Source organism: Pan troglodytes, chromosome 6 (genome assembly GCF_028858775.2).
Source record: "Pan troglodytes isolate AG18354 chromosome 6, NHGRI_mPanTro3-v2.0_pri, whole genome shotgun sequence".
NCBI classification, from domain to species: Eukaryota; Metazoa; Chordata; class Mammalia; order Primates; family Hominidae; genus Pan; species Pan troglodytes.
The window spans coordinates 96239359-96254215 of record NC_072404.2 but is presented as its reverse complement, the minus strand read 5'-3'; the positions used below and the strand labels follow the sequence as shown (position 1 = coordinate 96254215).

The 14857-nt window shown below is 37.7% G+C and overlaps 1 protein-coding gene across 6 annotated transcripts in view; it reads left to right on the top strand.

Moving 5' to 3' along the window:
- The window catches only part of ELAPOR2 (endosome-lysosome associated apoptosis and autophagy regulator family member 2), a 230694-nt gene that overhangs the window by 166101 nt on the left and 49736 nt on the right, over positions 1-14857 (top strand). For 3 of the 6 annotated variants that reach the window (XM_054687617.2, XM_054687619.1, XM_054687616.2), the window contains 2 exons: positions 94-272; positions 1305-1470. In XM_054687617.2, the coding sequence (XP_054543592.1) occupies positions 94-272; positions 1305-1470 (345 nt within the window). Of the gene's footprint in view, positions 1-93; positions 273-1304; positions 1471-5144; positions 5250-12722; positions 13333-14857 lie in introns of those variants that run through there. The other 3 variants (XM_527807.9, XM_009453476.5, XM_054687618.2) reach the window with 2 other exon arrangements.

Genomic DNA, 14857 nt, shown 5'->3' with positions numbered 1-14857 from the left:
AAGAAATTGACCAGTGACAAATCTAGCTTTCACAGTTGAGTCTGAATCTCATTTCTCATGTCTTCTATGGTTTTATGTTTTTTTTTTTTAAAGGAAACCTTATATGTGTGGAATGAACCTAAATGGTGCATTAAAGGAATTTCTTTGCCTGAGAAAAAGTTGGCAACCTGTGAAACGGTTGACTTTTGGCTGAAGGTGGGAGCCGGTGTGGGAGCTTTTACTGCCGTTTTGCTGGTGGCTCTGACCTGCTACTTCTGGAAAAAGAATCAAAAGTAAGTACCCTCTGAGATGATCACAAGAAAGCTAGAGGGCCTATTTTGTTGTGAAAATTCTAGACTTGATCATTATATCCAATAAATAGATTCTCTCAGAGACACAAGAATTTTCTCCTTGCGAAGAAATCATAGGAAAGGCCTTGAGAAAGCAAGCAGAGGAAACGATTGTTATTCTGACAGTAGAAAGATCATAGAACATTAGAGATCATTGAGTTAGAGTCATTTATTAGAAAACAAGGAAAACAAGAGGCTCCATGTTATTCAGGTAGATGATAGCAGAGCTGAGATTTGGAAGGCAGGTATTCTCTCAGTGTCTGCCTTTTAAAAAAATGATATAATGCTGTCTTCTTACTTCACCTTTTCTTTTAAAATTTCTTGTGGGAAGACATTTGCAAAAAAAAACAGACTAAGTGTATAGGCAAATATCACATTTATTTACTCCAGGTCTTCAAGTATCTGGAATTGAATATTGAGCCTAATTCCTGAATGTATTTTGATCTCTTATAGGACTTGAATCTTTTAGAATGATTTATACCTCAGTGGGACTGTGGAACTCCTATATTGTAATATCTAGGGACAATTGCAATATCTGGGGTGATAGTATAAAGGAATAAATAATATAGAGAGATGATAAAGGCCAAATTACTTGCCTGTTTGATATTCTCATCTTTACGAACTAAATACTGGGAAAACCTTAGTGAATTGGCTTCCAAATATTCATGTTAAGAAAATGCATTCAGGCCTAAAAGTCCCTGCCCCCCAATTTTTTCATTATTGGACAATTCAATGTAAAGTGGTAGAATTAACTCTATTGAACTGATTTCTGACATCCTGGGAAATATTTCTTTGTAAATGGTAGATACATGATAACACAGATATTGCTATGGCTATAGGCTAGGGAAATTTGTTGGTGGAGCAATTATACTCTAAGTCAATTTAATGAGCTGGTGTATTACCACCTAAAATAAGTATTTATTTATATTAACATAAATGGATATTTATTTGTTTATTTATTTTATCACTATTTAGACTGGAATACAAATATTCCAAGTTAGTAATGACGACTAACTCAAAAGAGTGTGAACTCCCGGCTGCAGACAGTTGTGCTATCATGGAAGGAGAAGATAATGAAGAGGAAGTTGTATATTCCAATAAACAGTCACTACTAGGAAAACTCAAATCTTTGGCAACCAAGGTGAGAGTAGAATTTTAACCTGGTGTTACTGGGTGTTTATAAAGTAGGGGGCATATTAACCTAATAATAGCATTCACGCAAGCTGTTATTTTGCATGTTTATATCTCAGTGGGTATTTAACCAACAGAAATACTCTTAGAAGCACATGATATAGATACAATAATATTCACTGCAGCATTGTTTTCGTTGGTTGTCAAACATCATCAGTAAGGAGTTAGATATTTTCATCTGTCAAAGTGATAGAATACTATGCAACTCTGCAGCTGTTAAAGATTGAGATAGCTATGTGTACTGATAAATCAATAGGTCCAAGATAGAGTGAAAACAAATGGACTATTGTATTTATATTAAATATACATTTATGTTTGTATTTGCATAGCAAACTGTTAACAGTGGCTGCCTTTTGGGAATAGTGAACTAATGAGAGTGTTTAGTCTTTGAAAGCAATACATTTTTGTGATATTGGAATTTTCACAAAGATACTATTTTATAATTTAAAAATGGGGGCTAATAAAAGATATTACATTCATTCATACTGTTCCTTTTTTATGACAAGATTGTTTTACATAGAGCAAACAAAAGTTATATAAATTATTGAGGTATGTGAGGTAAAATATTGCTGGCTTTGGATTTTGGAACAACTACCATATCCAAACATAACATGAAACCATACATTGTTTGAAAAGACATTTTATTTGATATTTTTCACCATTGGCTTAAAAGATGAGAAATTATCAGCTTACTTAAGATTAAAAAAGAATGAAATAGAAGAAAGAAGATGACTTTCAAATGATTTATAACAGGATAGAAAAGAGACAAAATTTACATTTGTAAAGAGTAATAGTAACCATTTCCTTGTACTCTCCTAATTTAGGCACATAAATATAGGGAATTATTTAAGAGTAAAAATGAATAAACCGTCTTTCCCTTCTACTAATGGTTAATTTTTCCTTTTATTAATATGAAGATGTAAGGAGGGTACTATTGCCATAAAATAACCAAAAAATAGTGATTATTAAGATCGGAGATCTTTACCCTACTTGCAAGCTAACAAGTGAGTCTGCTACAGTTTCATGGACAGTTTAGAAGACATGAGACTCATGTCAGAGATGAAGGACAGTTTCATATTCACAGAGTAGTGCTAGCAGAGTAATAACCTTTATACCAGCTCCCAAGGCCACAGGTAGCCCACAAGGCTGTGTTCCCACAGCGCTATTTGCAGAGGAAATGATATCACTTGGTTGCATTACAGGAAAGGGATGCTAGGTCTTAGGAACCTGAATGTTCATAATGAACAGTAAACATGCCCATCCTTTGCCTCAAAGGGGGCTATTATCTTTATTGTTTTGGACAGGTAGCATACCTGTCCATTGCTTCTGGGAGACACTATTTCCAAGACTGTAAGCGAGCCTACCCTTTGCTCAGGAAGGAGACAATATATCTTTATATTCCAAGGAAATTTTCTATACAAAGATTCTTGAAAAGATAGTCTAGAACAAAGGGTAATCAGTTTCTCACTTTTAAGATGAACAGAAATGAAAGAGAACCATGGAGAATTGTCTCCAACAACATCCAAACCTCATTTTTATAAGATGTTGGTTTCTGATGAATTTTCCCTTTATTTCCCCACTCCATGCACCATTCTGATTAATATGACTGACTGAAGCTGGGATCAAATTTGATCAATTTGCTTTATACAGCATTTAAATAAAGCTACTACCAATAGGACACCAAGCAGAAGTCATCTCACCAAGATGAGGCCAATCTGTATTGTTAACCTCAACCCTACCCTCAGGGTCCCAGACTCAACTAGCTGAACAAATGCTATGAACCATCAGGGTTTACCTTAGAAAGCTAGATAGCTTTCTTGTGTTGACCTTTCCACTGGCACTCAGATATTTCCTCCATAAGATTTGGACAAAAAGGGGACAAGGAAATTTTCAAAATCTTAACAGAAACCCAATATACAGAAGTCCTCCCTTATTTGCAGTTTCACTTTTCATGGTCTTACTTTTGGTGGTTTTAGTTACCCACCGTCAACTGTGGTCTGAAAACATTACATGGAAAATTCCAGAAGTAAACAACAAGTTTTAAATTGTGTGCTCCTCTGAATAGTGTGATGAAATCTCCTACTGTACTGCTTTGTCCCCCCCGGAAGTAAATCATCCCTTTATCTAGCATAACTTTGCCATATACACTACCTGCTTGTTAGTTACTTAGTAGTCATCTTGATTATCAGATTGAAAAAAAAAAACAAAACCAGTATTATAGGGTTTGATACTATACTTGGTTTCAGGCATCCACTGGGGCTGGGGGGGAGTTGGAATGTATCCCCTGGGAATAGGGTGGGGAGTACTGTATCTCTGATTTTTGTCACACACTTGGTGAGCAGTAAACTCAATCAAGTGGTTACTATCCTTTTGATCTAGGGTCATGGCAATCCAACAAGACAATCCAGATACATTAATCCAGGTACTACAGGATATATTAGTGATTGCACAGACTTTGTCTTGGTTCTCAAAGAGAAAGTATAGGGTAATTATATTGTGAATAACAATGTATGGACAGTGAGTTGATGTTGACCTGAATGCCTTTGATGGCTGAGGTGGTGTAATTGATTACTTCAAGCTAAGGTCAAAGGCAAATTTTATACCACCTTTTCTAACATCCATAACAGTAGGGGTATTTTCCTAAACAGTTGAAGATCTCTTATGACTATTCCTAAGGTGTAAGTTATCCTGTTTTTAGTGAGGAAGCAAGTTAGTGTCTGACTTCTACACAAGAAGTGCAGTCCTGGAAGTACACATGGTGCCTCTGGAAAGAAAGTGTTATTCACAGTTGTTGGGTACATGAAGTGGGACCTACATTGTGCAGGCAGCACAGGTTGACTGTTCCTGTAAGTGGCTTCTTTGCTGGCTAGTAAGCCTTAGGGTTTCCAATTCACCTCATATAATGATGTCTCCTTTTTGTCTTCAGGGAGACTGCTTGAGGGAAGTCAACTCAACTCTCCCTGTTTGTCCACACTGCAAACTAGTGACTTTTGTTCACCTCATGAAATGACTAAATAATGGCTATGGAAATGAGATGTTGGTGTTACTCTGGGGCAGGGGCTGAGGCCATTTCCTGCTCTTTTGGATAAATTTCTCAGTTAGTTTAAGGGGAATGGCAAATGAATTGTGATGAGAGCATGTGGTGGGTATGGCAGACCCAGCAGTTAGTTAAATTAAAGGCCTTTGCCATGATTTGAGAGAGCCACATCAGAGCATTTTTCTTCATAGGAAGGTGACAGGGTGACCCTAAAAAATCATATGATTCTTAATGTCCCTTATTTCCCCATACTTCTCAGGGTCTAAGCTGTCTCCTCCATTATCAGACTGTGTTGTTGTCTCTTTCCAGTGCTAAAAAACCAGCTTGTCTCATTTCAGTAACTATAATTTCACCTTATTTCTACCCATATCTATCCAGAACATTCATGTGCAAGAGGGATAAAGGCATTTTATAGAAACATATAGAGACTCAGTGTGCACCCCCGCTTTGTCCATGTGGGCCATGGTAGGGGGACTTGGGGGGCAGTGTACTCAACAGGTGGTCATTATCTCTCTTATCTATAATCATGACAGCCAACAAAGCAACAATACAGGTGGTTAAACCAGAATTATATTTGAATTTCCTAGATCCCCTTCTGGGTGGGCTATCACTAGAAGTTGTACCCAGGAAGCCTGAGGTTACTGTTGGAGTAAATAACACATCATGCCCTAGATTGGTGAGGCAGAATCCAGGATGTTCAGATAAGTGTAAATAACCTTATGTAGTGGTGTATATGTGTGTCTGTCTGTGTGTATGTATGTGTATGTGTGTTCTTCCTGATCATTATCTGTGAAGTGGCCAAAAGGAGATGATCCCGTTCCATGGGCAGCCATATTTGATGACCAAACTGCTGTATTAAGATGTGTGGATCAGGAGGAGGTGAGGGAGATAGAGTCAGAAATCTTTTTGAGTCACTTTCTGAGAAGGTCTTACAATGCTCAATAGTACCATATGCTTTTGGACAGTAGGAAATGTAGAAGGTCCACTGAATACCTCTACTCTCAACTAATTTGTGGGTAGCTTTTGTGATAAAAAGTGTCCTATTGTCAGACAGCAAATGATCTTTAAAGCTACCAACTTTATACTGATTTGTTTCAAGGTTCACAATGTACGGGTAGAGTTAGCTGATCAGACTGGAATAGCAACACCATACCCTGAACAGTTGTAAATAGTGGTGAGGCATCACCAATAGCCCAAAGAGGTGGTCAAAGGTATTTTGTAATCAATTTGCCCGGGAAGAACTGGTCAACTTTTGGCATGAGTCCCAAGTCTGGCATCTGCAGTAACCTCTGCATAAGAAAAATATGTGCCCTTGTGCCCAGTCTATGATGGCAGATGCTTTGCCATGTTGGGGGAGATGATGGACCCATGCACCATTTGTGACAGTCTGTCTTGTCTAGTCTCTATCAGGAGCTTGATTCAATTTCATCTTTTCGTAAGAAGGATCCTTACCTGGGCATCTACATGAGTGACACATATTTTAATCCGAAACTAAGATCTATTTTAGTGGTATCCAAAAAGGGTAACCTTGAAATGCCAGTCTTTAATTTTCCAAGTGGCAGACAAAACAGCCAGCCATTGGCAATAGCTTGAGTCAGTAAGTCAGAAAAATATAATGAAGTTTATCAAGGGAGGTAATGTGTAGGTCTTGATAATGCCTTTGAGTTCTGTCCACTGAGCTGAGCAATCTTGTTGGTTTTCAGTTATTCATAGATGATTGAATATCTGTAGCAGCCAGTGGATACCACTGGGCTTCAGCTCAACCAAATCATCAGTGAACCAGGCCCAACATGTAGTAGAACCTCGATAAATCGAGGGTCCTATTGAGTCAGTGGTTTTGTTTTGAGCCGTGGAGTAGGGGATAAAGTTTCCCCCAAAGGGTATGCTGCCACGTTTTTATGTGAGGCCTACATGCCACTGGGGCAAGACCAACTGCATTCTTGAATATATGCCATTCGTATTTGACAAGTGAGGCTTATTCAGCCTTTTCTACCTTGTTGAGCGACCATAAATGGGACTATCAAGCTGTAGAGTCACAAGATCTGCATGGGAATGAAATTTAGTTTTGACTAGTTCAGTGACCAACTAATGGCTATAGCTGGTAGCCATATCAAGAGGTAATGAGTCTAAAACCTCAAAGGGTACCTCTGTCTCCTCTTGCCAGAGTCTCCAATTGGCAAAATCATTAGTTATAGAGAATTGTATCACAAAGTTGTCATTATGATTGTGAGGCCATAAAGGTAAAGAGTGTGCCCCAGCTTTCTGGACAGCTTTTAACATAGCCTGTTAGTTTGGGTCCAATTCAAAGGATACTATTTTGTAGGCTAGCTGATATAAAAGAACAAGTAGAATACTCAAATGAGTCCCAACACTGTCCCAATAGCAGAGTCAAGTAAAGTGCTGGGCTGTTTTTCCTTAACTGCTGGGTAGATTTAGCACTGTAAATCTGCTTACATAGTTCCAATGAACTTTACTTAGGTAGCAGGTCCCTGAATGTTTTGGGGGTTTATCAACCACCTCTGTAAGTAGAAGTGTCATAACTCAATCAGGGATGTTGATATGGAGACTTCTGACTTGACACCAAAAGGACCTAATTTATATAGTGACTGTTTTGGGCATCAGAAGGTAAAGGAACTTGTGTGAAACCCTGACTCACCATTTGTTGCAAATGGTGCAATGGAAACAAATGGAAACAAATGGAAACAGTTGGAAACTCCTGGGGTATCCTACTGCCTACTGGCCCTTCTCTACATGTGGCTGTTCTTGGTTAAGGGATCTCCTTTAGCATGTATGAGATGGGGAAGTACAAGCATAAAACATCAAGTTCTACTGTATATTCAGATGTAGAAGCAACAACAACACTATCTTGAATGGACACATAGAATCCCTCCAAAGATCACATTATTTTCCCTTTTCTACTCTAAACCTTGCTCAAATCCTCTTATTTGTATGCTCCTCTTTTCCCACAGGAGAGTAGGTATGATGGTGACTTGAGTGCCTGCAACCAACACAGTGGTAAATGTTTAAGAAACCCTCTCCAGGTTTTCCTAGCAGATTCAGATGGGTGTGTATCGTCCAGTCCCTCTTGGTAACAAGAAAACTTTAGTCTCCTTTCTAATTATCTTTTTTCTTGAAGCAGCTGAAGTCGGGGTAGTTTGGGAGGGAGGCATTAAGACTGAAGAGAGAGAGAATCTTTGACAGTAGACAAGATGTTTGCATTCACTTTTATTTTTGACCAGCATATCAGCTGCTAATGATCCAACCAACTTCCAATGTTTTCAATGTTTTTGGTCTACCCAAAGGCCTATGTTGAACAGCAAGGTTCTGTTTACTGACATCATTTATTTGAGCTTTGGGGACCCCTTAACTTAGAGGCCACTTTCATATTGCTTTTTCTCTGAGGCTGCAGGTTTTATGTCCTTTTGTTGATTTGTACTTGACTTGCATATTGGAGACATGTTTAAAGAATCTGTCTTAATCCAGAGTATTTCTTGCTATTGTTAATAATGTTTAATGTAATTCCTGGTTTTAACATAAAAGTAGGGGAAATTTCCAGGTAGACCTGACCATACTAATTTATCTAGAGTCCTTTGGATCAGTTTCTCATTCTCTAGTGAACTTCTTCTGCGTTGTAAACCCAATCTGCGACAATAAGAGTCCAAATATGAGTCAATGCTTCACTAAGTTTTCCTATGGGAATCAGTCTCAGGGAAAGCTCTCTGTATTGTAGTCAGGACCCACTTCAAAATCTCTGGGACCTTTTTACTGTCATCTATGAATATATCTAAAATTGGCATGATAGATTGCAAGAGGTGTTGAGCCCAAAAATGGCCCACCTGCTTGTCATTCTGAATTGCTTACTAAACAGTCATTGAGTCCTGCCAAATTATCTCTAAAGTGAGTCAGTCAAAATTTTCATAATCTCTCAGGTTTCTTCCCATAAATGATTTCCATTTTTCCCTTTTAGTATTCCTTGTAGATGATGCATGTCTCTGTAATTTTTATCTAAAAGAGGGTGAAACCTCCTTTGCCTACCAGGATGAATTTTAGCTGTACGGTCATACAGGATTGGTTCCAGGGCCCCTGAGTATACCAAAATTCAAGCATACTTAAATCCTGCAGTCAGCTCTGCAGAGCCAGCCTATGTGAAAAGTCAGCTCTCTATTTAGGTGGCTTTCACCTCCCACCAATGCTGTATTTTCAATCCAGGTTCAGTTTTGTAAAATCTGCCTATAAGTAGGCCTGTGCAGTTCAAACTTGTGGTGTTCAAAGGTCAACTGTAGTTCTTACCATGGGGCATACCTAAGGCTGATTGCCTGGTGAATGAGGAAGTCTTTCGGGCTAGAGGATAATTAAAGCATCCAGGGCACTGTTGAGGCAGCTGAACTGTGAATTCTTTAACCCATTTCCCAGTCAGTACTCAACAAGCAGTCACCTCTCCAATTAGAGTATAAAAAAGTTTTCTTCCCTGAGAAGATTCAGGGTAGTGAATTTTGTTTTGAATAGCAATTTTAGTTAGCGTAATGATTTTTTTACTTTAAAAATGAAATTTTGAAGTAGTACAGAAAAGTTGAAAGAATCATACAGTGGTATAGTCATATGCCCACCATACAAATTTTATTATATTTGTACTATTACATATCCGTCCCTCCATCCTTTCATCAACCCATATTCTTTTCTGTTGTTCGGTTTCAAAGTAAATTGCAGACTTCAATACACTTCACCCCAAAACACTTCAGGGAACTTATCATTGATGATAATTCAATACTTTAAGTTTGTTTTAAGTGAAAGGCACACATTACAAATATACAACTTAATGAATTTTGAGAAATGAATATACATCTATAACCCCCAATTCCTATCAAAATATAGAACACTAGTTCACTCCTGAGAGTAACAGGTATTTTTACATGCAGTCAATCCCACATCTCCCAAAGGAAACTACTGTAATGATCTTTTTAAACCATAGGTTAGTGTTATCTGTTATAGAACTTCATATAAGTGTAATCACACAGTATCTGTAGTATTTTGTGTACATTTTATTTTACTCAGAAAGATATTTTTGAGATTCATTCACCTCGTGTTAACAGAAGTAGATTCCTTTGTATTCCAGAGTAGTATTCTATTGTGTAGATATACCAAAATTTGTTTATCCAGTCTGTTGATTGATACCTGTGCTATTTCCAGTGTTTGACAATGAATAAAGCTGCTATAAATATCATTGCACATATCTTATTGTGTGTCTATTTTTAAGAAGTTTGTTATACATGATTTCAGAGAGCAAAAAATGTTTATGTTCATTAACTATTATGTCATATAGGGTTTGCTTTATCTTAGATATGCTCATTTATGTTCTAAAGGCCATACCTTATTTGATATTTCCCTAGCACTGCACTGCAATTCTCGGGTTTATGTATAGATTTATTATTCTTGACTTTTCTCAGCAATTAAAACTAAATCAATTTTTATGTGTTTCTTTTATTTATTTCACTACCATTTATGGGACATTGTAAGACACTTTGCCAAGTTTGGGTGTTACGTCAAATTAGACACAATTTCTCAACTCAGACACCAACTAGAATATTAGGGGAGGACACATATCTCTCTCTCTCTCTCTCTCACACACACACACACACACACACACACACACACACACACACACCCCTTTCAAACGATCATCCAGTATGTCAAGAACAAGAGTAGGGTGTCTTGCAGCATTGGGGAGAAGGGAGTGCAGTAGGGTAGATAGTGACAAGGTGAGGAAAACCTTCTGGGGGAAGTTGGCTTTGGAGAAGATTCTTGGGTTTAGAGCTGAAAAAGATCATCCTGTTTGGAACCCTTGTCTAATACATGAGTAAATTGAGACCTCGCGAGGTTCACTTATTTGTCCAAAGGGGTTAGATAGGAATTAGAAGTCATGTCTCCCAAGTTCCAATCCAGTGTTTTTCCTTCTCCAATGTGGTATTTCAATAGATTTTTATAACCATTGATTGACAACCTACCAAGTGGTAGGACTTGGGTCATATCTTAGGAATTAAACAATGAATGAGATATAGAGTTCCTGCCATTAGGAAGTCCCAGTCAGTTAGTGGCACTACCTACCTAATTATATACACATGTGTATGTGTGTATATCCCACCATTTCAGCAATGGGAGCACAATCCCATGCAAATGCAGAGGACAGGGCTATTAAAGCCCTATTATCTCAACATGATTTTATAAAGGATTTTCAGTGTTTTACTTTAAATATTACCTTGAAGATAACCAACAGGTCTCTGCCTTCCCTCCCCACAACACCATGTTGAATCAAATTTTCTCAAGCAAAGGCTGCAGAAATCTCCTGTTTTCTTTTGAGTTTATGGCTGATACCCTAGAGCTCTTTCCTTTAATATCCTATGAGCTCCTTGAGGGAAGACATCTTGCTGTACTCATTTTTGTATCCCTAAAGTCTAGTCATGGTCCTGTAACAGAGACGGTGCTTAACAAATATTTTAACTGCTAATGGTTATTCTAAAAAATTGTTAAGGCTGTTAAACATGAGACCTCAGGCCAGTTCTCACAGAGCCAGTCAGCAGGAGCACTGAGAAGATCTACAGTCTGCTCTTCCAGAGGCTTGTCAGCTCAGCAGAGGCAGGGAAAAAGTGATATGTTGGTGTGTATGCTATGATGTTTTTCTATAATCCTGTCCCTGTAGCCCTAAAGCTCTTGGATTTATCCACCCCAATGAAAGCAAACACAAAAGCAAACTTACCCTTCCTGACAGCTACTCAATGTCGACTTCCTATTATCTTCTCATGTCACTATTCTACTTTAGACATACATCTATTTGCATGTGAGACTGATTGGCCTCCTATTTCATTTATTTTAAAAAATAATCATAGTTCTCTTCATTTTTATTCTCTTTATTAGCATAGTCTCCCTATCCCATTCCAGCAGCCTTCAGAAAGCTTTCTCTAACAATTAAAATGCTGGAAGAAGCCTGGGCAACATGGCAAAATGTTGTCTCTACAAAGAAATATAAAAATTAGGTGGTCGGGCGCAGTGGCTCATGCCTGTAATCCCAGCACTTTGGGAGGCCGAGGTGGGCGGATCACGAGGACAGGAGTTCGAGACCAGCCTGGCCAACATAGTGAAACCCCGTCTCTATTAAAAATACAAAAAATTATCTGGGCGTGGTGGCAAGTGTCTATAATCCCAGCTACTCAGGAGGGTGAGGCAGGATAATTGGTTGAACCCAGGAGGCAGAGGTTGCAGTGAGCCAAGATTGCACCATTGTACTCCACCCTGGGCAACAAGAGTGAAACTCTGACTCAAAAAAAAAAAAAAAAAAAAAAAAAAGGGCGTGCTTGCTCGCATCTGTGGTCCCAGCTACTCGGGAGGCTGAGGTGGGAGGATTACTTGAGCCTGGGAGGCAGAGGTGGCAGTGAGCTGAGATTACACCACTGTACTCCAGCTTAGGTGACAGAGAGAGACCCTGTCTCAAAAATACAATAAAAGGTTGGAAGAAATCCCATCTCCTCTTTCTCCTTTCCTCATTAAAGAAAACTAATTTATTTTAATAGTCTACATTTTGAATGTTTTATATAATGCCAGCAATGATACATTTGAGTGAAAATTTTGACCTATTATCAAAGATGACTTGTTTAATATCTTTAATAGGCATATACCTAAAAGATTTTCCTAAAACATATTAGTGAACTCAACTGATCTAATGTCTTATTGGCATTCTCCTTATTTATTTCTGCTGTCCTTTTTCTTATTATTCTGCCTATATTATCCTGAAAATATTTAGTCAGTTCTGTTTTGCCCACAATTAGCATGGCTAGGTCATTGATTTCAGCACTCAGGTCAGGTATGCCCCCAGGAAGGGTCTCAGTGGTTTCTTTGCAGGGATCACAGCTACATCTTTTGGTATCTATTGCAGTCATGGGTTTGCTTCTATTTTGAATTTGTCTGTCTTATCTCTTGGACATCAAAAGTGCCCTTCAGGGTAGGCATGCTACTTGTTTTATATCTGCCACCCAATTTTAACTGTAAAATCCTAATCACAAGTGGCAGCTAGATAGGTTAAAATGATTTCTGGAACTTTCCTTCTGGACATGTAAGATCCTAAAATCTTACGAGAATTTCAGTGAGTTGATTTTGTCTTTAATATTTTTTCTTAGGAAAAAGAAGACCATTTTGAATCTGTTCAACTGAAAACCTCAAGATCCCCAAATATATGAAGAGACAGTGCTGTAGCCTTGAGACTAATGAACAAAGAAACCTGCTCTAGTTTTACAGGACCATATTTTAGGGTCTGTCCTCATACCTGTCACATTGGTGATCTCACAGAGGAGGGCCATGCCGCTGAAAAGGGAAGGAGATTGAAACATTTGATTGCCTTATCACATGGTCAAGTACCTTGCCAAATAAAGGAAAGCAAATGATTTGGGTCTCAACTGAAGATGAAGCTCAACTCAGGAAGAGATTTATCTGTATATACACATAACTGAAAACCAAGTTTAAGCCCACCAATGCACTGCTGATGCATGCCATATAATTAATGGGTAACTTTTATTCTTTATGATGTCTACATAACAAGTGTGATTTGGAAGGCACATGTGAGCATATGCATTATGATCCAATTTATGTTTTTTCTTTGTTTATATTTTGGGGAAAATTAAAATTTTTTTAAGGTGTATTTTTCCCATTATTTATTTTCCTGACCTTAAAACAGCTTTTCTACTAAAAAATGGTGAGCAATGAAGACAATAAATTTTTCATTTTTCCATAGGGTATCTTCTCTTGATTTAAATTTCAGGAAGAGTTAGCATGTGCTTGGGTTATCTAGATTTATAATTGCCTTTGAAATTCCATCCTCGTTGGAGCTGGTAAGAAGGGCTTGACTGAAAGTTTGAAGGAATCTAAAAAACAAAAAGTAAGAAAGGTAACGAGAAACCCTAATTCTCCATTAATGCAAACTAGCTGCTAGTATCATAGAAGTCAAATGACTTAAAACAGTTTATGTAGTGCTAGAAGTATAATTAAAGTAAATAGGAAAGCTTGTCAATCAAATCACTGGCAAAATCATGAAGAAGAAAGTGAGATGGTTTGTCTATAAGTACAGATGATTGTATGAAATACTGGGGTAATTTCATGGTCTCCAGAAAATGTCAGTGGGACTTTTGCTCTTTGTCAAGCACCAGAGGTTATATGGTTATTTTTCTGCTGCAAGACTTTGAGGATGTTGACTTTCTCAGAAACTTTTTAAAAAAATAATCCAATAAGGCAGGAATTCAGTTTTGAAAAATTACATATAATTGTATTCATAATAAGAATGTGGTTATTTCATAAGCAGTTATGAAAGAATTATTGTTCTTATTCAAAAGTGATCCAGATAATTGTGATATTTTCTATGGTGGGCTACTGGTATTAGCACGACTTGGATATTATTTGTTGAAGGAAGAATGAATGAAGTTGGATTTGACCAATTTCGTGTAAACCTTAATTGATTTAAAACTGGGAAAGAGGGGGGTTTCCTGGCCATTGCTGATCTAAGGTGCTCTTATTTGTTTCCAATAAACAGTAATCTTTATAGACCTTAATGCAGATTTTAAAAAATAGTTGTGATTGGCTGAGAGAGGCAGGGCATATATGTAGGGAAAAGATTTGCCCCAAGCAGTCCAATGAAGTATGACTTGTAACTTTTGTGTCTGAAGGTGGTGTCTTTATTTTTGTGGAAAATGGGAGAAAAATGAATAATTGTGTTTATTTGGCTGATTGGTAATACACTAGACCATTCTGTTATTATTGAATGAATGTTTTGTGTATATCTCTGCTGTTGCACATATGAGTATAGGTGAGGTTGTCATTGTTTGCTGTGGGATTCAGGGAGGGTGTCACTTTGCATAAACCTTTTGTTTGCATTTAATTTCTTGAATGTTCTTATAAAGAAGACATTATGTTGGCATTCTTCATTTTTATCCTGCCAACAGAGTGCTTATGAGCATTTCTGCATTTTGATCAAAATTTAAACAGAAGAGTGAAAATACATTTGAAATGAACCCTTTCAGAGGAACCCTGGCAAAGCTGTATAGACTGGACAGAGTGAGAAAACTTCCACAGCCACCTGTCACCTTTCTCCTCATCTTCCACTGTGTTCAATATGTATGTTCTAAGCCATAGAGATAATTGGGATTTTCTCCCAGGTAGCTTCTTTCTTCTCCTGTCACTGGACTAAAATCTCTGACATGTCAAAAATGCCTTAAATTTTAATGAACTCTCCGAAAATGTAGTTGATATTGGAGAATTTATTTTA